Source organism: Nerophis lumbriciformis, linkage group LG01 (assembly GCF_033978685.3).
Source record: "Nerophis lumbriciformis linkage group LG01, RoL_Nlum_v2.1, whole genome shotgun sequence".
NCBI classification, from domain to species: Eukaryota; Metazoa; Chordata; class Actinopteri; order Syngnathiformes; family Syngnathidae; genus Nerophis; species Nerophis lumbriciformis.
The window spans coordinates 29,863,891-29,889,855 of NC_084548.2; the positions used below are offsets into that span (position 1 = coordinate 29,863,891).

The 25,965-nt window shown below is 41.8% G+C and overlaps 3 protein-coding genes across 4 annotated transcripts in view; 2 read left to right on the forward strand and 1 right to left on the reverse strand.

Annotated features, from left to right (window-relative positions):
• LOC133618533 (glutaminase kidney isoform, mitochondrial-like) overlaps positions 1-21,775 on the forward strand; it is a 60,589-nt gene extending 38,814 nt beyond the window's left edge. The window contains exons 7-18 of one of the 2 annotated variants that reach the window (XM_061978994.1): positions 957-1,015; positions 9,395-9,427; positions 9,495-9,553; positions 9,631-9,697; positions 9,779-9,829; positions 10,928-11,104; positions 11,178-11,309; positions 11,385-11,477; positions 18,566-18,627; positions 19,083-19,159; positions 20,331-20,394; positions 20,460-21,775. In XM_061978994.1, the coding sequence (XP_061834978.1) occupies positions 957-1,015; positions 9,395-9,427; positions 9,495-9,553; positions 9,631-9,697; positions 9,779-9,829; positions 10,928-11,104; positions 11,178-11,309; positions 11,385-11,477; positions 18,566-18,627; positions 19,083-19,159; positions 20,331-20,394; positions 20,460-20,613 (1,028 nt within the window). In that variant the 3' untranslated portion in view covers positions 20,614-21,775. The remainder of the gene's footprint in view (positions 1-956; positions 1,016-9,394; positions 9,428-9,494; positions 9,554-9,630; positions 9,698-9,778; positions 9,830-10,927; positions 11,105-11,177; positions 11,310-11,384; positions 11,478-18,565; positions 18,628-19,082; positions 19,160-20,330; positions 20,395-20,459) is intronic. The other variant, XM_061979003.1, reaches the window with a different exon arrangement.
• spryd4 (SPRY domain containing 4) lies at positions 21,716-25,367 on the reverse strand. The gene is made up of 2 exons (XM_061979114.1): positions 25,162-25,367; positions 21,716-22,641 (listed from the first exon to the last, which is right to left on the reverse strand). The coding sequence occupies exons 1-2, from the start codon at positions 25,292-25,294 to the stop codon at positions 22,097-22,099; spliced, it is 678 nt and encodes a 225-aa protein (XP_061835098.1). The 5' UTR covers positions 25,295-25,367; the 3' UTR covers positions 21,716-22,096.
• Positions 25,334-25,965, forward strand: part of LOC133618558 (acid-sensing ion channel 1-like) — a 156,990-nt gene continuing 156,358 nt past the window's right edge. The window contains exon 1 of the mRNA XM_061979046.1: positions 25,334-25,441. The gene's annotated coding sequence lies outside the window, so the exon portion shown is untranslated. The remainder of the gene's footprint in view (positions 25,442-25,965) is intronic.

The following is a 25,965-nucleotide window of genomic DNA, read 5'->3' on the forward strand; positions in this document are numbered from 1 at the left end:
AGTGTAACCTGTATTGCTGTTGATGAAGTATGCATTGCATTCACTCGTGTGTGCGTACAGAAGCCGCACATATCTTGTGACTGGGTCTGAACGATGTTAGAATGGATGAAAAGCGGACGCGACGATAGCTCGTAGAGTACGTTAAAGGCAGTGCATTTAAGGCACGCCCCCAAGACTGTGGTCCAGGTGGACGAGATATAATGACTGATGAACACCTTCGTTCGATAATGAAGGTTGCCTCAGCTCAAAGCCTGAGCCCTGACATTAATGAACTAGCATCCAAGAAAAGATGCCAGGTATCTGGCTTGGCACATCAAATTAGATCAGTGTGTTGCAAACTGAGCAGTTTAAAGTCTTGAATGGTTGGTTTATTCATTGTTATTTTATTTTCAAATTTATTAGCCTGTGGAAAAAGTTAATGTTGATATTTACCTCAGAAGGCTGCAAATAGAAAAGAGGCATTCAATTTTTATTTAAATTGTATTTGATATGCCATTGATATTTTTTAATTATTATTATTATTATTTGAAACTGGATTTTGCATGTCACTATAAAGTTATATAAGCCTTGCTTGTTCAATATTCAATGCAAAACTTGTTTGGGTCCCTATTAAAAGGTTAATTTGTTCAACCTTGGCCCGCGGCTTTGTTCGGTTTTAAATTTTGGCCCACTCTCTATTTGAGTTTGACACCCCTGCCTTAATGCTTCATTCACACGCAAGATTCTCACAGGAATGAGGCAAAAACACAGTGTTACCTGCTGTGGTAGTAGTAGTAAAACAGCTTTAGTGATCACTTTAGATTTTCAGACATTTTTTTTTTTTTTGCCGTGAACTATTACATCACCTGTTACACATGTTCTCTCTAAGTGATGTTGCGTTGGGAAGTAGCTGTTGTAATCGTAGCAGGTCACTGGTGGGGGGGATTGGTGATAACATGCTCTCATTTCTTTTCCAGATAAGCCACACAATCCAATGGTGAATGCTGGAGCTATCGTTATCAGCTCTTTAATAAAGGTAACATCTCCCAGCCTGTCACCATGCAGTGTTTGTAAACTGAGGCCCCCCCCAATACGCACACACACACATACACACACCCCTCCCCGATTATAATACATAACTGAAGTTAGCTAAGCAAGTTTGTTTTTGATTTTTTTTTTCTTATTTTTCTCAAGCTGCTTTTTGACTCGAGTGTCACATCGGGTTAAAATTATTCAATCAATCAATCACTCAACGTTTATTTATATAGCCCTAAATCACAAGTGTCTCAAAGGGCTGCACAAGCCACAACGACATCCTCGGCTCAGATTCCACATCAGGGCAAGACAAAACTCAACCCAATGGGATGACAATGAGAAACCTTGGAGGGGACCGCAGATGTGGGGACCCCCTCTGGGCGATCGGTGCAATGGATTTCGAGTGGATCTAGCATAATATTGTGAGAGTCCAGTCCATAGTGGATCTAACATAATAGTGAGAGTCCAGTCCATAGTGGGGCCAGCAAGAGATCATCTTGAGTGGAGACAAGTCAGCAGCGCAGAGATGTCCCCAACTGATGCACAGATGAGTGGTCCACCCTGGATCCCGACTTTGGACAGCTAGTGCATCATCCCTCTGCCCCCCTCTCCTTCGTGGAGAGGGGGTAGAGCAGAAAAGAAACGGCAGATCAACTGGTCTAAAAGGGGGGTCGATTTAAAGTTAGAGTATACAAATGAGTTTTAAGATTTAAGACTTAAATGCTTCTACTGAGGTAGCATTTCTAACTGTTACCGGGAGGGCATTCCATAGTACTGGAGCCCGAATAGAAAACGCTCTATAGCCCGCAGACTTTTTTGGGCTCTGGGAATCACTAATAAGCCGGAGTTCTTTGATTGCAGATTTCTTGCCGGAACAAATGGTACAATCAATCAATCAATCAATCAATCAATCAATGTTTATTTATATAGCCCTCAATCACAAGTGTGTCAAAGGGCTGCACAAGCCACAACGACATCCTCGGCTCAGATTCCACATCAGGGCAAGACAAAACTCAACCCAATGGGATGACAATGAGAAACCTTGGAGGGGACCGCAGATGTGGGGACCCCCTCTGGGCGATCGGTGCAATGGATTTCGAGTGGATCTAGCATAATATTGTGAGAGTCCAGTCCATAGTGGATCTAACATAATAGTGAGAGTCCAGTCCATAGTGGGGCCAGCAAGAGATCATCTTGAGTGGAGACAAGTCAGCAGCGCAGAGATGTCCCCAACTGATGCACAGATGAGTGGTCCACCCTGGATCCCGACTTTGGACAGCTAGTGCATCATCCCTCTGCCCCCCTCTCCTTCGTGGAGAGGGGGTAGAGCAGAAAAGAAACGGCAGATCAACTGGTCTAAAAGGGGGGTCGATTTAAAGTTAGAGTATACAAATGAGTTTTAAGATTTAAGACTTAAATGCTTCTACTGAGGTAGCATCTCTAACTGTTACCGGGAGGGCATTCCATAGTACTGGAGCCCGAATAGAAAACGCTCTATAGCCCGCAGACTTTTTTGGGCTCTGGGAATCACTAATAAGCCGGAGTTCTTTGAATGCAGATTTCTTGCCGGAACAAATGGTACAATCAATCAATCAATCAATCAATCAATCAATGTTTATTTATATAGCCCTCAATCACAAGTGTCTCAAAGGGCTGCACAAGCTACAACGACATCCTCGGTTCAGATCCCACATCAGGGCAAGGAAAAACTCAACCCAATGGGATGACAATGAGAAACCTTGGAGGGGACCGCAGATGTGGGGACCCCCTCTGGGCGATCGGTGCAATGGATTTCGAGTGGATCTAGCATAATATTGTGAGAGTCCAGTCCATAGTGGATCTAACATAATAGTGAGAGTCCAGTCCATAGTGGGGCCAGCAAGAGATCATCTTGAGTGGAGACAAGTCAGCAGCGCAGAGATGTCCCCAACTGATGCACAGATGAGTGGTCCACCCTGGATCCCGACTTTGGACAGCTAGTGCATCATCCCTCTGCCCCCCTCTCCTTCGTGGAGAGGGGGTAGAGCAGAAAAGAAACGGCAGATCAACTGGTCTAAAAGGGGGGTCGATTTAAAGTTAGAGTATACAAATGAGTTTTAAGATTTAAGACTTAAATGCTTCTACTGAGGTAGCATCTCTAACTGTTACCGGGAGGGCATTCCATAGTACTGGAGCCCGAATAGAAAACGCTCTATAGCCCGCAGACTTTTTTGGGCTCTGGGAATCACTAATAAGCCGGAGTTCTTTGAATGCAGATTTCTTGCCGGAACAAATGGTACAATCAATCAATCAATCAATCAATCAATCAATGTTTATTTATATAGCCCTCAATCACAAGTGTCTCAAAGGGCTGCACAAGCTACAACGACATCCTCGGTTCAGATCCCACATCAGGGCAAGGAAAAACTCAACCCAGTGGGATGACAATGAGAAACCTTGGAGAGGACCCCCCCCCCCCCCCCCCCCCCCCAGGGAGACCAGTGCAGTGGATGTCGAGTGGATCTAGCATAATATTGTGAAAGTCCAGTCCATAGTGGATCTAACATAATAGTGAGAGTCCAGTCCACAGTGGGGCCAGCAGGAAACCATCCCGAGCGAAGACAGGTCAGCAGCGCAGAGATGTCCCCAACCGATGCACAGGCGAGCGGTCCACCCCGGGTCCCGACTCTGGACAGCCAGCAATACAATCAGCAAGATAGGATGGAGCTAGACCGTGTAGTATTTTATACGTAAGTTGTAAAACCTTAAAGTCACATCTTAAGTGCACAGGAAGCCAGTGCAGGTGAGCCAGTAGGATCAAACTTTCTTTTTGAGGGCATATGGATGAAGGTGCCACTGAGGATTTTTCCACACATGCACCCCCCACAATCATAATGGTATCAGCCGTCTGTCTAACAACTATCCATCTGATACAATTAACAAACATGAGGACATTCGTGAAACCCTGCACTTTGCTGTAGTTATAAATTGTGACTTGCAAAGACAACAAGTATTTATTATATTTACTGAATAAAGAGCACACATTAGAAATGGCTTATACAGTATCTATTAACACTGCTTTACACTATTTTAATTTTTTTTCAAGATGTAAGTTTTTGTTTTATTTGAATATTTTTGAACCCATTTTTTACAATGTGAGCAAAGTTTCTCATTCAAAACTGTACTATCTGTACTAGAAGTGAGCCAGAACTTCTTCATAGTGTGCCAATCACTCCATTATTGATTGGTCAGTCGATGTCCAGGGCCAGTGGACTTCGACCAGCAGACGAACGTCAGATTTGTCAGTGGGCACCACCAAATATGGTGCGTGTGCGGGTCCACTGATTGAGTTTTGCTTTAGTTTCACAGCTGACTGAAGAAAACTGTTGGGCCTCACATGTAGGTCAGCTGTACAGGAGCGACTGTGTAAAGGACAGTGGGGGTGTTGTTGCGTGCGTGCGCTTCTGGCCAATCAGAGAGTCTACAGGAGAAGGTGTGTCACGCGCCCTTGCTGACACTTATAGCGAGGTGATAATGTGCTATGCTTTTTAAATGTTTCAGGCATGCAAAATAAGTTACATTGAGAAACATCACATGGTTACATTTGCACTATTACACACATGTCTGAAAAGGATTTGGAAGAGGAGGAGCTTATTTAACACTACATATTTGCCATGTTTGTTCCTGCAATGTTTTTCAAATAGTGGAGTTGGCAAGCGGCCGGGGATATTTTATGTTCTGTTTCTAGTATTCATGTTAGAACGATACACAAGTCTGCAGCAAGTCAGCAGCAGTGCTCAATCCAATCAACAGGCTTTCGGTTCTACCAAGTAGAAGTAGTAAGTACACAGCAACACCTATGTACTTACTATTACTATCCAGTAGAGATAGTAAGTATTTACCACTAATACCTGATAGCAGTAGTAAATACATAGGAACACGTACATTTTGTAGTGAAAAGCAGTAGGAGTAGTAAGTACACAGGAACATGTGTACTTACCTCTGCTACACAGTAGTAGTAATAAGTACACAGGAACACTTGTGAACTTACTACTACTACCCAGTAGATGTAGTAAGTACTTACTACTACTACCTAATGGAAGTTAGCAGTAGCAGTTGCTACGATTACATAGTAGCAGCAAGTACACGTGTGTACTTATTGATACCAAGTAGAGATAGTAAGTACTTACTACTGCAAGTACACTGGACTACAGACCTAGCAGAGGCAGAAAGATGGAAAAGTTTGTGACAGGAATGGAAAGAAAAGTCGTCGGCAGCATACATAAAAAATGTAACTCCATCCATCCATCCATGCATCTTCTACCGCTTATCCAAGGTCGGGTCACGGGGGCAGCAGCCTAAGCAGGGAAGCCCAGACTTCCCTCTCCCCAGCCACTTCGTCCAGCTCTTCCCTGGGGATCCTGAGGCGTTCCCAGGCCAGCCGGGAGACATAGTCTTCCCAACGTGCCCTGGGTCTTCCCCGTGGCCTCCTACCGGTCGGACGTGCCCTAAACACCTCCCTAGGGAGGCGTTCGGGTGGCATCCTGACCAGATGCCCGAACCACCTCATCTGGCTCCTCTCGATGTGGAGGAGCAGCGGCTTAACTTTGAGCTCCCCCACTTTGAGCTTCTCACCCTATCTCTTAGGGAGAGCCCCGCCACCCGGCGGAGGAAACTCATTTCGGCCGCTTGTACCCGTGATCTTGTCCTTTCGGTCATTACCCAAAGCTCATGACCATAGGTGAGGATGGGAACGTAGATCGACCGGTAAATTGAGAGCTTTGCCTTCCGGCTCAGCTCCTTCTTCACCACAACGGATCAATACAGCGTCCGCATTACTGAAGACGCCGCACCGATCCGCCTGTCGATCTCACGATCCACTCTTCCCTCACTCGTGAACAAGACTCCGAGGCACTTGAACTCCTCCACTTGGGGAAGGGTCTCCTCCGCAACCCGGAGATGGCACTCCACCCTTTTCCGGGCGAGAACCATGGACTCGGACTTGGAGGTGCTGATTCTCATCCCAGTCCCTTCACACTCAGCTGCGAACCGATCCAGTGAGAGCTGAAGATCCTGGTCAGATGAAGCCATCAGGACCACATCATCTGCAAAAAGCAGAGACGTAATCCTGCAGCCACCAAACCAGATCCCATCAACGCCTTGACTGCGCCTAGAAATTCTATCCATAAAAGTTATGAACAGAATCGGTGACAAAGGGCAGCCTTGGCGGAGTCCAACCCTCACTGGAAACGTGTCCGACTTACTGCCGGCAATGCGGACCAAGCTCTGACACTGATCATACAGGGAGCGGACCGCCACAATCAGACAGTCCGTTACCCCATACTCTCTGAGCACTCCCCACAGGACTTCCCGAGGGACACGGTCGAATGCCTTCTCCAAGTCCACAAAACACATGTAGACTGGTTGGGCAAACTCCCATGCACCCTCAAGGACCCTGCCGAGAGTATAGAGCTGGTCCACTGGTAACTCAAACAGATAAATAAATTAGGTTCTCAATAGCAATTCTGGGGGAGACGAAAATTCTGTCTCTATAGCAGGGGTTGCCAACCTGTCAATCGCGATTGACCAGTCGATCTTTGGGACCCTACCGGTCAATCGCGAAAATATTAGAAAAAATATTATATTATTTTAATATGACATCAGTGACATCCCCACTCGGAGAATGACCAATGCACGCCAAACAGGCAAGCATTTTAACCCTTGAACACCCCTCTGTCACTTCAGTCTTTCATCCCGCGGCTCTTGACACCGCAGCCAAACCCCCTGGCCTCAAATGGCCGCGCTCCACACCCGCTCGTCTCGCGAACGCACATTGCATAACATTCTCATAAATCATCGAGCTGCAACAATGCATTAAAGCTGATTGTTACAACGCATCGGACATTTTCGAGCATCCAACAATCAAGCAATTCTTCACTCAACCATGACCATCATCGCTCACCTGTGACGGGAAGCTATTGAGCCAAATATTAGAGTCTGTGAACACTAATACTACATCTTTGCCATGTCTGTTGCTGCGGTTTTTGTGTTGATTTATTGTGAGTTCAAATCTAAACATTGACTTGTGCAAATGCAGTAATATATGATAAAACAAGGCGGTAGCTAAATAATGACTTCCCCATGTATGCCCTCTTTATAACACATGATAAACCCGCCAGGTGAACAGCTGGTTTTACTACTTTCGGTGCTGACGTAAAAGACAACCATGTGTTATATAACTGACACAGGGGTAGATTTTGCAGAGACCAGGGATCATGGGCTCGAAAAGGTTGGTGACCACTGGCCCAAAAACAGAAAATAATTAAAAGCACTGTGTTGTTGTGATGATTCATTCACACCATATCTTTTACATGTTGAAAATGATAATGTTTGGTGTGCTTAGATTTTGTCAGTTAAATTTGGTTTCTAATTAAAGAACATGATCAGAATTTGTAGCAATGGACAGATTGCTTATGCAGTGATAAAGGACAGAAAAGGTGTTATAACTAAATACTAATAAGTAGAGATGTCCGATAATATCGGACTGCCGATGTTATCGGGCGATAAATGCTCTAAAATGTAATATCGGAAATTATCGGTATCGGTTTCAAAATGATTGGTATCGGTTTCAAAAAGTAAAATGTATGACTTTTTAAAACGCCGCTGTGTACACGGACATAAGGAGGAGTACATAGCGCCAATAAACCTTAAAGGCATTGCCTTTGCGTGCCGGCCCAGTCACATAATGTCTACGGCTTTTCACACACACAAGTGAATGCAAAGCATACTTGATCAACAGCCATACAGGTCACACTGAGGGTGGCCATATAAACAACTTTCACACTGTTACAAATATGTGCCACATTGTGAAACCACACAGCAAACAAGAATGACAAACACATTTCGGGAGAACATCTGCACCGTAACACAACATAAACACAACAGAACAAATACCCAGACACCCTTGCAGCACTAACTCTTTCGGGACGCTACAATATACACCCCCGCTAACCCCCCACCCACACCTCAACCCCGCCCCCCCTCCCCCCCAACCCCGCCCACCTCAACCTCCTCATGCTCTATCAGGGAGAGCATGTCCCAAATTCCAAGCTGCTGTTTTGAGGCATGTTAAAAAAATAATGCACTTTGTGACTTCAATAATAAATATGGCAGTACTATGTTGGCATTTTTTCCATAACTTGAGTTGATTTATTTTGGAAAACCTTGTTACATTATTTAATGCATCCAGCGGAGCATCACAACAAAATTAGGCATAATAATGTGTTAATTCCACGACTGTATATATTGGTATCGGTTGATATCGGTATCTAGAATTAAAGATTTGGACAATATCGGAATATCGGATATCGGCAAAAAAGCCATTATCGGACATCTCTACTAATAAGCTAATAAAATTGGGGGAAAAAATGACAGGTTATGAGGTCGTTGTATTATTAAAGCTATGTTCAAGAGAGGGAAAATCAAACGTTTGAGAGCAAGTGCTTTTCTTGTCGCCATTTTCTGGTCTCAAATGGCTGTCAAAGTGTCCCAACTTGTCGGATTATACTCTCAGCCATCTACTTTTCAGGTGAGATGCATGATTTATGACCTACAGTAAACGTACAGGGAGCAGGGAAGCGAGGAAGCAGCAGGCCACTCGATGATTTAAAATTAGGGACAAACTGGAATCATTACGTCACCGCTCTAAATTATTCGTCTGCGTTAGCAGTTATAATAACAATATCACTAATACTTGGTTAATATTCAAGTCACGAAATGTAAATGGAGTGTTGTTGGCGCTTTTTGAATGGGTGTTTATTGAATTTTATGGGCCACATAGTGGAGCTCCCATTGACTTTTATTGACATGTATTTAATATTTAGAATGTATTAAAAAAATCCATCCGTCATCATATCTTTCATAATGATTGTGAATGATAGGCAACATTTTATGTGTCGGTTGAAAACTTGTTTAGGACTTCCCATCTGTTGTCGACAGGCAGGAGTGTTTACATTACTAAATGCACCAGGACATCACGTGACCAGTCAAAGTAAGCAAACACTGCCATCTGTAGGGCTGGCAGACTCAACATAGAATGACTAGAATAATCATGTCAAATTTGTTATAAAAAGGTAGTGCTATATAAAAGTATTGTGAAAGAACTTTGTAATTATGTAAAACAGAGAATTGGATACACAAGTTGCACCAAAAATTGAGAAAGAACTAAATAAAATGAAGTTGTGGTTAAAATAACATTCATAAGAAGAAAAGATAAACAATAATTCATAACCATATGCAAGGTCTAAGGTCTCAGGGTAAGGTGTATGCTTTGCACTATTTCAGGGGAATAAATGAACGCTTTTTCTTCTCACTGATTTTTTTTTTTCCTCTTTCCTGACAGCCCGACTCAAATAAAGCAGAGCGGTTTGACTACGTAAGTACAAGCTCTGCTTCCATCTACTGCAGTGTCGCCTCCATGTCATCGCCTGTGTCGTTTGCAGATAATGGAGTTCTTGAAACGCACAGCTGGAGCAGAGTATGTGGGTTTCAGCAATGCAACGTGAGTACCAGAAGAAAAGCTAGATGTGCTATGCACTCAGATTTGGTTTGCCAACTTTGTCTATGATCTTCTCCAAGCTTTCAGTCAGAGAGAGAGACGGGCGACAGAAATTTTGCGATTGGTTATTACCTCAAGGAAAAAAAGGTGAGGCGTGTTTGAGAAGTTGTTTTCAATGAAATGTCTTATGTGAGTGACAACTCTGACGTGAGCATGTTGGACTTGCAGTGCTTCCCTGACAACGCTGACATGATTGCGGCCCTCGATTTCTACTTTCAGGTGAGGAAACCACTGTCGCCGTCACTGGACATTAATTTTAGAGGCAGGACTTTTTGAGCACCTCACTGTTCTTGTGGTGACTATTAGATTCAAAATCCATTTTTGATTCACCACGATTTTTCGTAATAAATTATTTGGATTGCAAAAAAAAAAATTCAAAGCAGGTTACAGGTCACAAAGGCTTCTCTTGGCTGCTGACAAATTACGACTTACGTATGACGCAGTGTTGGCCCTAAAAAAAACGTATATGTACAAAAATCACAGAATGATAGTCAATCTCATAAAAGAAAATAGAGAAACCCAAACTCCAACCCAATCCCAGCTACGCAGTAGTAAGGATGGAAGTTTACAAAGCAATTGAGAAGTCATACAAATACAATACTTAATTAAGAAAACTAATAAATACAACAAATCTTATCGATTTAGAATCTGAACAAATTGAAAATTTGAATTAGAATGTGAATTTATTTTTTTGATCACTCCTAATCATTTTTATACTTGTTTCAGCTTTGGGGGATTTTTTTTCTCTTTATAACCTTACTTAAGACATGGAAACAAAGTTGCTGACTACACAAAAGGTCATTTCTATCATCAATTCGGTGAAAAAAGAATACAACCATATAGAAACAATAAAAAAATTTCAAATGTTAAAAAGTCAACAATGATGAATAAGAAACCTTTGTACAGTACAATAAAAATAATTTTCAAAAGCTCTGCTTCTTCCTACTCTTTTTCAGTCGAATTGTGCAATGTGATGTAATTTAATGGTACGTTAAAAACAAAACAAAGCTAAACCAAACAATAAATATTTCTTTAAATAATATGTTTTCCTTAGGTATTTAAATATTTTTGTAAAAATTATAGTTCTGTCCCAACTTGTTTCCATGTATTTGATTGTCTTTGTGTGCATTATGAGTGTTATATAAAGTCAATCCTAAAGCTTTTTCTTCATTCTTGACACCTGACTGTCACATGAGATCTTCATACACATGAACATAATATCTTCTCTCTTTTGTTCACAAAGGCAAATTAATTTACATTAAAATAGGAAAGCAAACTTCTTTCAAATGTAAGAGATTAGGTATTTTTTCCTCCCAGCTGTGCTCCATAGAGGTCACGTGTGAGTCGGGCAGCGTCATGGCGGCTACGCTGGCCAATGGCGGCATTTGTCCCATCACAGGCGAGCGTGTGCTGAGCACCGAGGCAGTTCGGAACACATTGAGCCTCATGCATTCCTGTGGGATGTACGACTTCTCCGGACAGTTTGCCTTCCACGTGAGTCACTGCTTGAAAGTTATCACTCCAAGTGTTAATCACTTATTTTAATTGGATATGTTTTCACTTTCAGGTGGGCTTACCTGCCAAGTCTGGGGTCTCAGGTGCTGTCCTCCTGGTGGTGCCCAACATCATGGGCATGATGTGCTGGTCTCCACCTTTGGATCGCCTTGGGAACAGCGTGCGAGGCATTCACTTCTGTCAGGTACATGACACTTGCATCATTTACGTGTCAATAGATGGTCCTAGTGAATATTGAAAGAACATTTTGCATTTCTAGGAGCTGGTCTCTCATTTTAACTTCCACAACTACGATAACTTGAGACATTTCACCAGAAAGCATGACCCTAGACGACGAACAGATGATGAGCCGGTGAGTTCAGAACTATATACTGTATATATCTACCTGTATATCAGTATATATACAGTGTGTGCATATATATATATATATATATATATATATATATATATATATATATATATATATATATATATATATATATATATATATTTATTTATTATATATATATACATATATGTATGTGTGGGAAAAAAAATCACAAGACTATTTCATCTCTACAGGCCTGTTTCATGAGGGGGGGTACCCTCAATCATCAGGAGATTTTAATGGGAGCATTCGCATACCATGGTTTATATAGGGCACAGAGTGGGTGGGTACAGGCTGGCCTAGGGGCGTGGTGATTGGCTCATGTGTTACCTAGGAGGTGTTTCCGTCTATGGCGGCATGCTGTTACAATTTCGCTGCGCTTGTTGAGGGATGACAGGTCTGGACGGTAAATAATAAACAGTTTCTCTTTCAAGCATAGGTTGCATCTTTTATTACCACTATTGTAAGGTGTGCTGGATGCAAGAATTTGCCATGTTATTGAATATTCAACATTATTGTCTTTGAGGTCCCAAATGTGTTTGCTGAGTTCTGTGGTATTTCGCAAGTTTTTGTTCCTGAAAGAAGCCTTGTGATTGTTCCATCTGGTTTTGAATTCTCCCTCGGTTAATCCTACATATGTGTCGGATGTGTTAATGTCCTTGCGTATTACCTTAGATTGGTAGACAACTGATGTTTGTAAGCACCCCCCGTTGAGAGGGCAATCAGGTTTCTTTCGACAGTTACAGTCTTTGTTGGTTTTGGAGTCGCTCTGTCTGGGGGCCGACGGCTCATTTGCAATTGTTTTGTTGTGGTTTGAGATGATTTGTCGTATATTGTTCATGCAGCTGTAGCTCAATTTAATGTTGTTCTTGTTGAATACTTTTCTTAGGGTGTTGTCTTTGGGAAAGTGTTTGTCAATCAGATTGAGGAATTTGTGTCCAATGTTAGTTGAGACGTTTTTGCTGTATGGGGGGTTGTACCAGATGATGTCGTTCCGTTTTCTGTTCTTTTTTGGCTGGTTTCCTGGCGTGGGTTCATAGGTGAGGGTGAAATTGTATCCGCTTTCATCAAGGGCTTTTTGGTACGGGGGGGTTGCTTGGTCAAATTCAGCTTTGCTAGATGACAGCATCGATAGCCTTTTATTGATTCCGGTAGGTATTCTTTTCGTGGTGGTGGGTGGGTGGTTGCTGTCATGGTGCACGTATTGGAGTGTTGTGTTGGGTTTCGTGAATGGTTGGTAGCTGTTATTTCTCAGGTTGAAAGTGACGTCAAGGAAGTTGACGGTTTGCTTGTTGGCTTCAATCGTGATCCGTAGGCCGTTCTCTTTGAAAATTTGGCATATGCGCTTCTTGGTATTCTCGCTGCTCCTTGGCGAGGCGCGACACACTGCCAGTCCGTCATCACGGTAAATACCAAGGTTCAGATTGAGGCTAGCGAGCTGGGAGAGGAGGAAACTCCCAACGAGTTCACACGTTTCTGCTCCGTCAAAACTTCCCATAGTGACGTCAAATGTTGCATTGTTCTTTTTTTGCCATGGTGTACTGTTGTGGATGAGAATGGAGTTTTTTGCGTGGATGATGATGTTTCTTTCGTTGCCTGTGATTGAGTCGTAGTCTGAGGCGAAGTCTAGTGCTTGAGTCAGTAGGTCTTGCGTGATGGAAGGGTAAAATTCCTCGATATCAAAGGAGATAAAGTTGTGCTGTTGTTTGTCTTGGATGTTGTTGAACCATTTGATTACTGCTGCTGTATTTCTCCATTGGTTGAGTGGTGTTTTGTCCTTGATTTTTGTGTTGACTCTGTCCAGGATTATTTTGCTGATTTTTCCTATTTCAGATTTAGTTGGGTTTATTAGTCGGCATGTTGGGTTATTTGCGAAGTTGGGTTTGTGGTCCTTCAATGTGATGAAGGCTTCCTTGTTGGCTGTGGCGTCCACCCTGTCCTCAATGTCCAGTTCAGCCGCGATCCTTTTATTTTCCAGGTGGATGTTCTGTAAGGTGTTGGGTTGCGCTTTTTTGTATGATTTGGTGATGCTTCTGTCCAGTAAGGTGTGGTGTTCTGGTATGTCCATTCTGTAGAAGTGTGTGGTTTTATCGGCAGCTATGATGAGGTTGTTTACTTTCTTGATGCGCTCCTTGTCATTTTTCAGCTTGGTGAGGAGTGGGTTGCGGATTGGCTTGAATTTGACTGATTGTATCATTTTGAGCATGTCGTTCTCAAAATCCTTTAGTTCCTCAACTGTGGGTGGGTTCTTGGTAGATTTGAATCCGTAAGTTTTCTTGTGCGTTCCTTTTGTTTCAGGGTGGAGGAAAAAATGTGCTTTCCACCGCATCCTTCTTAGGAAGTGTTCCGTCTTTTCTATGAGCCTTAGCTTGTAGTCATTCTGCGCGGGTATGGGAATGTTCTTCGTGGAGTAGTCGATGTTGAATTTTTCCATTTCTGATCGTCGTACAGTGCTCAACAAATGTCAATTTGGAGCGGAGTATATGTCTTAATAAGGTTATCCAAAAAATAGTGCTCGATACCGTAGTAGAGCGCAATATATGTATGTGTGGGAAAAAAAATCACAAGACTATTTCATCTCTACAGGCCTGTTTCATGAGGGGGGGTACCCTCAATCATCAGGAGATTTTAATGGGAGCATTCGCATACCATGGTTTATATAGGGCACAGAGTGGGTGGGTACAGGCTGGCCTAGGGGCGTGGTGATTGGCTCATGTGTTACCTAGGAGGTGTTTCCGTCTATGGCGGCATGCTGTTACAAGACATATACTCCGCTCCAAATTGACATTTGTTGAGCACTGTACGACGATCAGAAATGGAAAAATTCAACATCGACTACTCCACGAAGAACATTCCCATACCCGCGCAGAATGACTACAAGCTAAGGCTCATAGAAAAGACGGAACACTTCCTAAGAAGGATGCGGTGGAAAGCACATTTTTTTCCTCCACCCTGAAACAAAAGGAACGCAAAAGAAAACTTACGGATTCAAATCTACCAAGAACCCACCCACAGTTGAGGAACTAAAGGATTTTGAGAACAACATGCTCAAAATGATACAATCAGTCAAATTCAAGCCAATCCGCAACCCACTCCTCACCAAGCTGAAAAATGACAAGGAGCGCATCAAGAAAGTAAACAACCTCATCATAGCTGCCGATAAAACCACAAACTTCTACAGAATGGACATACCAGAACACCACACCTTACTGGACAGAAGCATCACCAAATCATACAAAAAAGCGCAACCCAACACCTTACAGAACATCCACCTGGAAAATAAAAGGATCGCGGCTGAACTGGACATTGAGGACAGGGTGGACGCCACAGCCAACAAGGAAGCCTTCATCACATTGAAGGACCACAAACCCAACTTCGCAAATAACCCAACATGCCGACTAATAAACTCAACTAAATCTGAAATAGGAAAAATCAGCAAAATAATCCTGGACAGAGTCAACACAAAAATCAAGGACAAAACACCACTCAACCAATGGAGAAATACAGCAGCAGTAATCAAATGGTTCAACAACATCCAAGACAAACAACAGCACAACTTTATCTCCTTTGATATCGAGGAATTTTACCCTTCCATCACGCAAGACCTACTGACTCAAGCACTAGACTTCGCCTCAGACTACGACTCAATCACAGGCAACGAAAGAAACATCATCATCCACGCAAAAAACTCCATTCTCATCCACAACAGTACACCATGGCAAAAAAAGAACAATGCAACATTTGACGTCACTATGGGAAGTTTTGACGGAGCAGAAACGTGTGAACTCGTTGGGAGTTTCCTCCTCTCCCAGCTCGCTAGCCTCAATCTGAACCTTGGTATTTACCGTGATGACGGACTGGCAGTGTGTCGCGCCTCGCCAAGGAGCAGCGAGAATACGAAGAAGCGCATATGCCAAATTTTCAAAGAGAACGGCCTACGGATCACGATTGAAGCCAACAAGCAAACCGTCAACTTCCTTGACGTCACTTTCAACCTGAGAAATAACAGCTACCAACCATTCACGAAACCCAACACAACACTCCAATACGTGCACCATGACAGCAACCACCCACCCACCACCACGAAAAGAATACCTACCGGAATCAATAAAAGGCTATCGATGCTGTCATCTAGCAAAGCTGAATTTGACCAAGCAACCCCCCCGTACCAAAAAGCCCTTGATGAAAGCGGATACAATTTCACCCTCACCTATGAACCCACGCCAGGAAACCAGCCAAAAAAGAACAGAAAACGGAACGACATCATCTGGTACAACCCCCCATACAGCAAAAACGTCTCAACTAACATTGGACACAAATTCCTCAATCTGATTGACAAACACTTTCCCAAAGACAACACCCTAAGAAAAGTATTCAACAAGAACAACATTAAATTGAGCTACAGCTGCATGAACAATATACGACAAATCATCTCAAACCACAACAAAACAATTGCAAATGAGCCGTCGGCCCCCAGACAGAGCGACTCCAAAACCAACAAAGACTGTAACTGTCGAAAGAAACCTGATTGCCCTCTCAACGGGGGGTGCTTACAAACATCAGTTGTCTACCAATCTAAGGTAATACGCAAGGACATTAACACATCCGACACATATGTAGGATTAACCGAGGGAGAATTCAAAACCAGATGGAACAATCACAAGGCTTCTTTCAGGAACAAAAACTTGCGAAATACCACAGAACTCAGCAAACACATTTGGGACCTCAAAGACAATAATGTTGAATATTCAATAACATGGCAAATTCTTGCATCCAGCACACCTTACAATAGTGGTAATAAAAGATGCAACCTATGCTTGAAAGAGAAACTGTTTATTATTTACCGTCCAGACCTGTCATCCCTCAACAAGCGCAGCGAAATTGTAACAGCATGCCGCCATAGACGGAAACACCTCCTAGGTAACACATGAGCCAATCACCACGCCCCTAGGCCAGCCTGTACCCACCCACTCTGTGCCCTATATAAACCATGGTATGCGAATGCTCCCATTAAAATCTCCTGATGATTGAGGGTACCCCCCCTCATGAAACAGGCCTGTAGAGATGAAATAGTCTTGTGATTTTTTTTCCCACACATACATATATTGCGCTCTACTACGGTATCGAGCACTATTTTTTGGATAACCTTATTAAGACATATATATATATATATATATATATATATATATATATATATATATATATATATATATATATATATATATATATATCAGGCGTGCCGTGCGTTTCCCACCTAGGCCTTCAGTGATGTCTGACTTCAATGATTACCTCTTAATATACCATAATTGATGTCCCCACATGACCATTGCTGGACAAATACTATACATAAACACATTTACGCACTACTGGGCATTAAAACACCACCAACAGTGTACAAAACGGGTTATTTTCTGGCGCATTTAAAAATCAATAAACCCGCATCAGCAATTAAAACATATCTTATGTGGTACTGTCAAAATTAAAATTGCAAAAAACATATTAAACGTGAAAAAATAAAGAAATAAAATATTTGAACTCACAATTTGTAGCACCCATTTGACGCCGTATAGCCGCTCATAGTCGGTTGATTTGAGTGGAAATGGCGGGCATTTCCCCATTTCATCACCGACCTCGTCACACAAGATGTAGTTTCTCTCAAGTATCCTTCTTAAAAATGGCCTTGCAAATATATATCTGCCACTAATCAACACGTTGCTCTCCTTCTTTGTGGGTACTGGCGAGTTTTCTGTGGCTTTCTATGGCCTCATATGTGCCACTTCCTGTTTTTGGAGCTTGTGATTGGATACTCACTTGGGACTCCCAAGTGAGTATCCAATCACAGCGTGAGGCCATCAAGAAGGCCTTACTGACAACAACTTGTGATCTGATTGGCTATCGCAACAGTCTGTCACTTGTATGTTCCCGTACACTTAGAACAGTGGTTCTCAACCTTTTTTCAGTGATGTACCCCCTGTGAACATTTTTTTAATTCAAGTACCCCCTAATCAGAGCAAAGCATTTTTGGTTGAAAAAAGAGATGAAGAAGTAAAATACAGCACTATGTCATCAGTTTCTGATTTATTAAATTGTATAACAGTGCAAAATATTGCTCATTTGTAGTGGTCTTTCTTGAACTATTTGGGAAAAAAAGATATAAAAATAACTAAAAACTTGTTGAAAAATAAACAAGTGATTCAATTATAAATAAAGATTTCTCCACATAGAAGTAATCATCAACTTAAAGTGCCCTCTTTGGGGATTGTAATAGAGATCCATCTGGATTCATGAACTTAATTCTAAACATTTCTTTACAAAAAAATAAATTTTTAACATCAATATTTATGGAACATGTCCACAAAAAATCTAGCTGTCAACACTGAATATTGCATTTCTTTTCACAGTTCTTTTTGACAGACATTTTAGTGAGGGTCAAACCATCATGGCATGGGGGAAACTCTGGCTTTATGGTAATGAATGGAATAGCCTACTTGATTTGCTGTTCAGTTTATGAACTTACATTCATATTTTGTTGAAGAATTATTCAATAAATATATTTATAAAGGATTTTTGAATTGTTGCTATTTTTAGAATCTTTAAAAAAAATCTCACGTACCCCTTGGCATACCTTAAAGTACCCCCAGGGGTACACGTACCCCCATTTGAAAACCACTGACTAAGAACACATAGACGCCTGCATTGTTGATTCTGAAGGCCACTGGCAGATTTGGTGCAGCATGGCAACATAAGCTAGCTGAATTCTGATTGGATACAAACTGTAAACTAAAAACAACAGCACTGGTAGGAGCATAATATGACATGAAGAGGATATGAATAATATTAGATATTTAGGGAAAGTAAATAAAAAAATACTTTTATCTTTAATTATTGATCATGATTTCTGGTTATGTTAGGCCAGCAGAGAAGGCCTTGTTGGCCCTGACGGCACACCACTGATATATACTATATATATATATATATATATATATATATATATGTGTAGGCTTATAAATGTGTAATACTAGAGTATATATGTTTATATTTATCTTGTAATGTTTATTTTTTCCAATGACTAGAACAAGTGGGTGGTAAACTTAATGTTTGCAGCCTACAGCGGGGACGTGTCTGCTCTGAGGAGGTAACATTCCCAATAAGTAGGTTTCTTCTGTGAAAGTTTGGAGTCAAGTGATTTAATAGAAATATGAGGTATGTCAGTAAAGTTCCAGGACTTGTGTCACAAAAACTTTATTTCAAATCCAAATTACAAGTTTTTTCCTTCAAAAAAAAGAATCCCCCAGGAGTCTAATGCACTTCCCCAATCCAATGCTGGCCTCTTCTCGCACGCTAACTGAAGCAAACACTGCAGGATCTCTCTGCAGACTCTCTGCTGCTTGATGGTCTGTGGGAAGAACTCAACAGTGGACAATGTTCTTCCCGTTGAGAATGCATCATCAGTTCTGGAACTTTTCTGACACACCTCAACTATAAAACGACATGATGCATGAAACAGTGTTTGCTCGTTACTGAGCTTCAGATTTGCTTAGCGGTGCAATTCACAAATACCAAAACACAAATTCCTTTTTTTGTTTCCAGGTTTGCGCTTTCATCTTTAGACATGGAGCAGAGAGACTACGACTCTCGCACAGCTCTCCACATTGCCGCTTCAGAAGGTGACGCACTTAAAGTTGTCTCTGCCTTGTCCTCTAATGCAGTCATTCTCAAACTGTGGTACGTGTACCACTAGTGGTACGCCAAAGTATCACTTAATTTGTGTTTTATTTTCCTATATTCAAACAGTGTTACTGTTTAAACTGTGTAATGTTAGAGTGGCCAAAAATATTCAACATACTTGTTAAGTAAAACCCCTGCCTTGTTTTTAATGAATACTTAGGCTTACTATGCTACTGTATTTTAATGTCGTGGTTTGGTTGGTAGAGCGGCCGTGCCAGCAACCTTAGGGTTCCTGGTCCGATACCCGTCTTCCGCCATCCAAGTCACATCCGTTGTGTCCTTGAGAAAGACACTTCACCCTTGCTCCTTGTGGTTAGGGCCTTGCATGGCAGCTCCCGCCATCAGTGTGTGAATGGGTGAATGAGGAAATAGTGGCAAAGCACTTTGAGTACCTAGTAGGTAGAAACGCCCTGAGAACGGTAGGTTGTGAGTTCAAAACCCGGCCGAGTCATACCAAACTATAAAAATGGGACCCATTACCTACCTGCTTGGCACTCATCAAGGGTTGGAATTGGGGGTTATTTAAATCACCAAAAATTATTTTCGGGCGCAGCAACCGCTGCAGCTCACTGCTCCCCTCACCTCCCAGGGGGTGATCAAGGATGATGGGTCAAATGCAGAGAATAATTTTGTCACACCTAGTGTGTGTGTGACAGTCATTGGTACTTTAACTTTAACTTTTAACCCATTTACCATAATGTGGGTCATTAGGTGTTTTTTCTGAGGTGACACTTTTTGTGTTCTAATGCAGGGTTCCCCAACCATTTTTCCACCAGGGACCGGTTTAATGTATGCATTATTTTCACGGACCGGCTTTCTACGTGTTGCAGATAAAAACTGCCAAAAAATGAGCATGAAAAAATTAATCTTTGGCCACGATCTGGCACATTAACATTTCATATGTCCATTAATGTGCATTGTCCCATGTACTATAACAAAGGAGTTGTAATATACATCTATTAACAGGCTTATTGATGTGTTTAGTGGGACAGCGGTAGTTTATAAATTAATTAATGTTTCTGTGCGGCCCGGTAGCAAATGCATCACGGACCGGTGGTTGGGGACCACTGTTCTAATGTATTCAAACGTAAAACTCACATTCTTTTCTAGGTCATGCAGATGCTGTGGTCTTCCTGACTGAGGAATGTAAAGTGAATCCTTGCATCAAAGACAGGTATTTGCATTATAAGAGACAGCAATACAACCATCGCGTGTGTGTCTAATGGTGTCCAATGGTAGATGGGGAAACACTCCCCTGGATGACGCCAAGCAGTTTGGCCATGAGGTCATCGCCACCATCCTGCAGCAGTACCAGCTTGTCTATGCTGATGGTCACTCATCAAGCTTCGAGGAGCAGAAGGTTGCCATGGACACGCTGAAGAGCGTCATGTAAAGGACCAGAAGAGGTTAAAAATACAAGTAAAGCACTTGGGTGGCGCAATATGAAACAGGGTGACAGACTAGTTTAGTTAATTTTATTCCGGACATGCGTAACAGGTTACATTTGTGTACAAACTAAGGTGAACAGTTTTACATCTCAACATGTTTGAAAAGGAGTGGGTTGAAGCAGATCTTATTTAATCTCATTCCTTCTCCTCCTCCTCCTCATCAGAACAATATAGATGGACACTTTTTGTTCACTCCAAGTGGTGAATGTTTGATTTTAAAGATGTCTGTTAATACTACCCAGGGTTATATAACATGTCATTCTTCATGTAATTGTATAGTGCTGTACTGTGAACGGATTTTTTTGTGTTGTATCCAATTGTTGCTTATTTATTTTTAAATAGGGAAATCCCTATTACGATTGATCGTTGCATAGATATTAGGGTTTTTTATCTCCCCCCCCCTCAAATCAATGTTCCTAATGCTGATTGGAGGCAACTGTGATGCACCTTGTCCTTTTATTATGGTTAACTTTTATGTTGTGGGGTAATGTAGGTACAGCATATTTTGGTAACATAAGCAAACAATATGCCTACCACTACTTTGTATTCCAAAATAACAGCCTTTGTTTGCTAAATTGTTCACATCTCATTCACACATGTAAGCACTTGTGGTTACTATAAGCTATATTACCATTTATGTTTTTGAGTGTTAGTCCGTTTTTTTATCCATGGGTGCCTTCACGCTTGTTTTGGGTGTGTTTGTTCTGCCAGTAGGGTTCACCATAGGTCAAGTGTGAACACCTTCCAACAGAAAGTCAAGTGAACACTAATAATAATTGGCATTATCATTTCAGTTTTTGGCAATGGTTTCCTAATTTTCGGTTTCGACCAATAGTTTTCATTTCAGTGCATCCCTAGTGAAAATCATAAATAAATGAGTTAAACTAGGGCCAGAAGCATAAATAGAGTAGTTTAACATGTCTCTTCTCAACTAAAGGGCCATCATGGTCATGACATTTTTGTGAAGTTTCCTTGCAAAACATCTCCAAGAACCTTTTTGACATGTGTGTATCGTTTGTATCCTCTTCTTTACATCTCAGCTGGTAAAAAAATAAATATATATTCTACAGAAAAGAAAGCCCTACGAGTATCTGTGACCCCAAACACATTCCCGCATTAAAAGATACCACAAGAATATTTTCTTACATTTTTGGTTACCAAAGTCATAATGATGTAAAGAATGAAATGTTTAGCCAGTTTTAGTGATGCCATTTTAATAAACAATATATAGTTTTATTGACAATATTGCAGGGGCAGCACCAAAAATGAACTTGGCGATCTTGTTCTCTCGTTATTATATAGACGTGAATACATTTTACTCATAAAGTCTTGAATATACATTATATATAATAATGACCATGCAGAAGATCGGAGTGGTTTCAAAGCCATAAATGGGGAATTTGTACATTTAGGACAGTTGCACTAAAGCTATCGCTTAAGGCCCTGAGGCTCATCCATGCCTGAGTGTGTGATCAGCTCCCCATCCCAAAGTCCAAAAGCAGGGCAAAGCGGAGTCTTAAATTGACTACTCATTGCGTGAATGATCCTGGGTCTCTCAGGGTCCACCAGCCCTAGAAGCCCAGCCTCAAAGTCCAGCAGAATGCCCACACGGTCAGGCTTGCCTACCAGGGACACTGGAACAATCTTATTTTTGGTCATTGCGAACCACTTGCGCTGGGCGTAGCCGAACACCCACGAGGAGCTGCTGGTGCCCACGCAGTCGTCACGGGACATCAGCTCTTCGGCCACGCCTACGCGAAACTCCTGAGATTTTTTGACCGTCACCTCCCAGTAGTGGCGCCCGCTGCTGATTTTCTCGTCGCCGAACACGACTGCCCAGTCTCGGAAACGTTCAGGGTTGGTTTGCACGTGGCTGGGGTCCAGGCCCAGCATGCGGTAGATGACGCCAGTGTCTTTCTTGAAGATGTCCAAACTGCTGTGAGCCGTCCTCTCATCCAGGCGGAACTGCAGACCTACACGCACACAGTACATTTATTTTATCAATCTCAGCCTCTGGGACATATCATTTCCATACTTGCCAACCCTCCCAATTTTCCCGGAAGACTCCCGAATTTCAGTGCCCCTCCCGAGAACCTCCCGGGGCAACCATTCTCCCGAATTTCTCCCGATTTCCACCCGGCCAACAATATTGGGGGCGTGCCTTAAAGGCACTGCCTTTAGCGTCCTCTCTCACCTAAAACCTTCACCCCTTAACAGCCACATGCTGTCCAGGCGTCCGCTTTTCCTCCATATAAACAGCGTGCCGGCACAGTCACATTATAATGTAGCGTTGGACGGATTTAACAGTGCTGACATGTTGTATGATCTTTTACCATGTTTAATGATAACATTAATTTCTAGCGCACACACACACAAAAGTGTGTGCAAAGCATACTTGATCAACAGCCATACATGTCACGCTGACGGTGGCCGTATAAACAACTTTAACACTGTTACAAATATGCGCCACACTGTCAACCCACACTAAACAAGAATGACAAACACATTTCGGGAGAACATCCGCACCGTAACACAACATAAACACAACAGAACAAATACCGACGGCGTGGCGAAGTTGGGAGAGTGGCCATGCCAGCAATCTGAGGGATACTGGTGAAGTGAAGTGAATTATATTTATATAGCGCTTTTCTCTAGTGACTCAAAGCGCTTTACATAGTGAAACCCAATGTCTAAGTTACATTTAAACCAGTGTGGGTGGCACTGGGAGCAGGTGGGTAAAGTGTCTTGCCCAAGGACACAACGGCAGTGACTAGGATGGCGGAAGCGAGGTTTGAACCTGCAACCCTCAAGTTGCTGGCACGGCCGCTCTACCAACCGAGCTATACCGCTGGTTCAATCCCCACCTACTACCATCCTAGTCACGTCCGTTGTGTCCTTGAGCAAGACACGTCATCCTTGCTCCTGATGGGCCTGGTTAGCGCCGTGCATGGCAGCTCCCGCCATCAGTGTGTGAATGTGTGTGTGTGAATGGGTGAATGTGGAAAATAGTGTCAAAGCGATTTGAGTTCCTTAAAAAAAAAAAGGTAGAAAAGCGCTATACAAGTACGACCCATTTACCATTTACCCACAACCCCTTGCAGCACTAACTCTTCCGGGACACTACAATAGCTCAGTGCACAACTGCACACACAACAAGAAGGAGACGAAGCAGAAGAACGAAGAAGAGACATGGCGACGACGAGTAAGAAGAAGAAATACGCTTGCAAGTTCCAAAATGATTGGAAAAAAGAATTTTATTTAATCCAGGTCAGCTCGAAAGGGAAGGGGTATGCTGCCTGCACCTCAAACCCCCTCCCCAACACCCCCCCACCCATCTCTCGAATTCAGAGGTCTCAAAGTTGGCAAGTATGATCATTTCTAAATCTCACATGGCAGCATACACATTTGGATCAACTAAAGACTTTTAGATTTAAAATATTTAGTTACCCCTAATTTGTATTCTTACTCTGTAAATGTGGCTGCTGTAACAAATCATTTTCCTACAAAAATAACCAATAAGTTGTCTAAAGGATTGCAGCTTCACAACTTTCTTTTTAGATGAATATATTTCTTTCTCTTTCTTTCTTTAGTTTATTTCGAACATGAACACACTTACATCATAATGCATCACACAATTTCATATCATTTCATTTTACATCATGCCCGAAAAGAAGTAGGAAGAAGCAAAGCTTATTTAATCCTACCCCTTTCCCACTTCAAAGCGTTTACAAATATATAGAATCATTTACTGACCTTTTTATATAATAAAATAGCATCTATGAATTAGTATACAACAGTTTTGTAATATGTAATTAATTAATTAATTCAGTCATTATTAACACACTGAGATGAAGAATATCTTATTTTCAATAAGGTTGGAAGTATTTCTCATAATTCTTCTTCTTTGTACTCTGTAAGCACTATTATTTTGAACAACCTCTTAAACTGGATCATATCAGTACAATTTTTAACTTCTTTACTTAATCCATTCCATAATTTAATTCCACATACTGATATGCTTAAAGTTCCAAGTGTTGTACGTGCATATAAATGTTTTAAATTATTTTTTCCTCTAAGGAGGTCTCAAGGTTGGAAAGTATGATCATTTCTAAATCTCACATGGCAGCATACACATTTGGATCAACTAAAGACTTTTAGATTTAAAATATTTAATTACCCCTAATTTGTATTCTTACTCTGTAAATGTGGCTGCTGTAACAAATCATTTTCCTACAAAAATAATCAATAAGTTGTCTAAAGGATTGCAGCTTCACAACTTTCTTTTTAGATGAATATATTTCGAAAGATACTCTTAATAGTGTAACTAACACAATGGGACACAACTTAGCAGAACTCAAGCAAACTACAATTTGACTCCCGCGGCTTCCGTCCTGTGCAGTCGGGAAAACATCGACCAGAGTCCTTGTCCCTGCACTGACATCTGAGCAGCTAAGTTATACTCCAACGTGTCCTAGTTGTCATTTTAACCTTACTGTTTCTGGTCGACGTGGCGAACAATCTCCTCGCTGGCAAGTAGGTAGTTTGTCTGTGTTGTGTTGACAAAGTACGAGTTACTGTGCGTCCCACCAGGAGATAACCACGAGCGATATTACGAGACGACGCCATGTTTCCTTGCTCACGTGCTCTGCTTCTTCTTATTCGTTTTAATTATTGGCGGTTGGCAAGCAAGTCTCTGTGCTCATTACCGCCACCTGCTGAAACGAACCCTGGCTCGACCCTGTCCTAAATGACTATTTCCGTCTTTCTTAAAATGTAAGTTTTAAATTCTGCATTGTCAAATATCCTCAACTGCCATGGGCGTACTAACCTTCCCAGTCTCCAATGTATTATCATTGGTTATCTATCTTTATTATATTTGCTACAACAAATCACTGTAATACTGTACATGCTCAGCAGTTCTGTATTATGTTTCCCTGTTAATTTCCTAGCACTTTATGATCATCTAAACCTGGAACACAAGTCTTGTGCTGAAAGATATATACATCCTAGGTGCCAGGGGTCGGCAACCCAAAATGTTGAAAGAGCCATATTGGACCAAAAATACAAAAACAAATCTGTATGGAGCCGCAAAAAATTAAAAGCCATATTACATACAGATAGTGTGTCATGAGATATAAATTGAATTAAGAGGACTTAAAGGAAACTAAATGACCTCAAATATAGCTACAAATTAGGCATAATGATGCAATGTGTACATATAGCTAGCCTAAATAGCATGTTAGCATCGATTAGCTTGCAGTCATGCAGTAACCAAATGTGTCTGATTAGCACTCCAT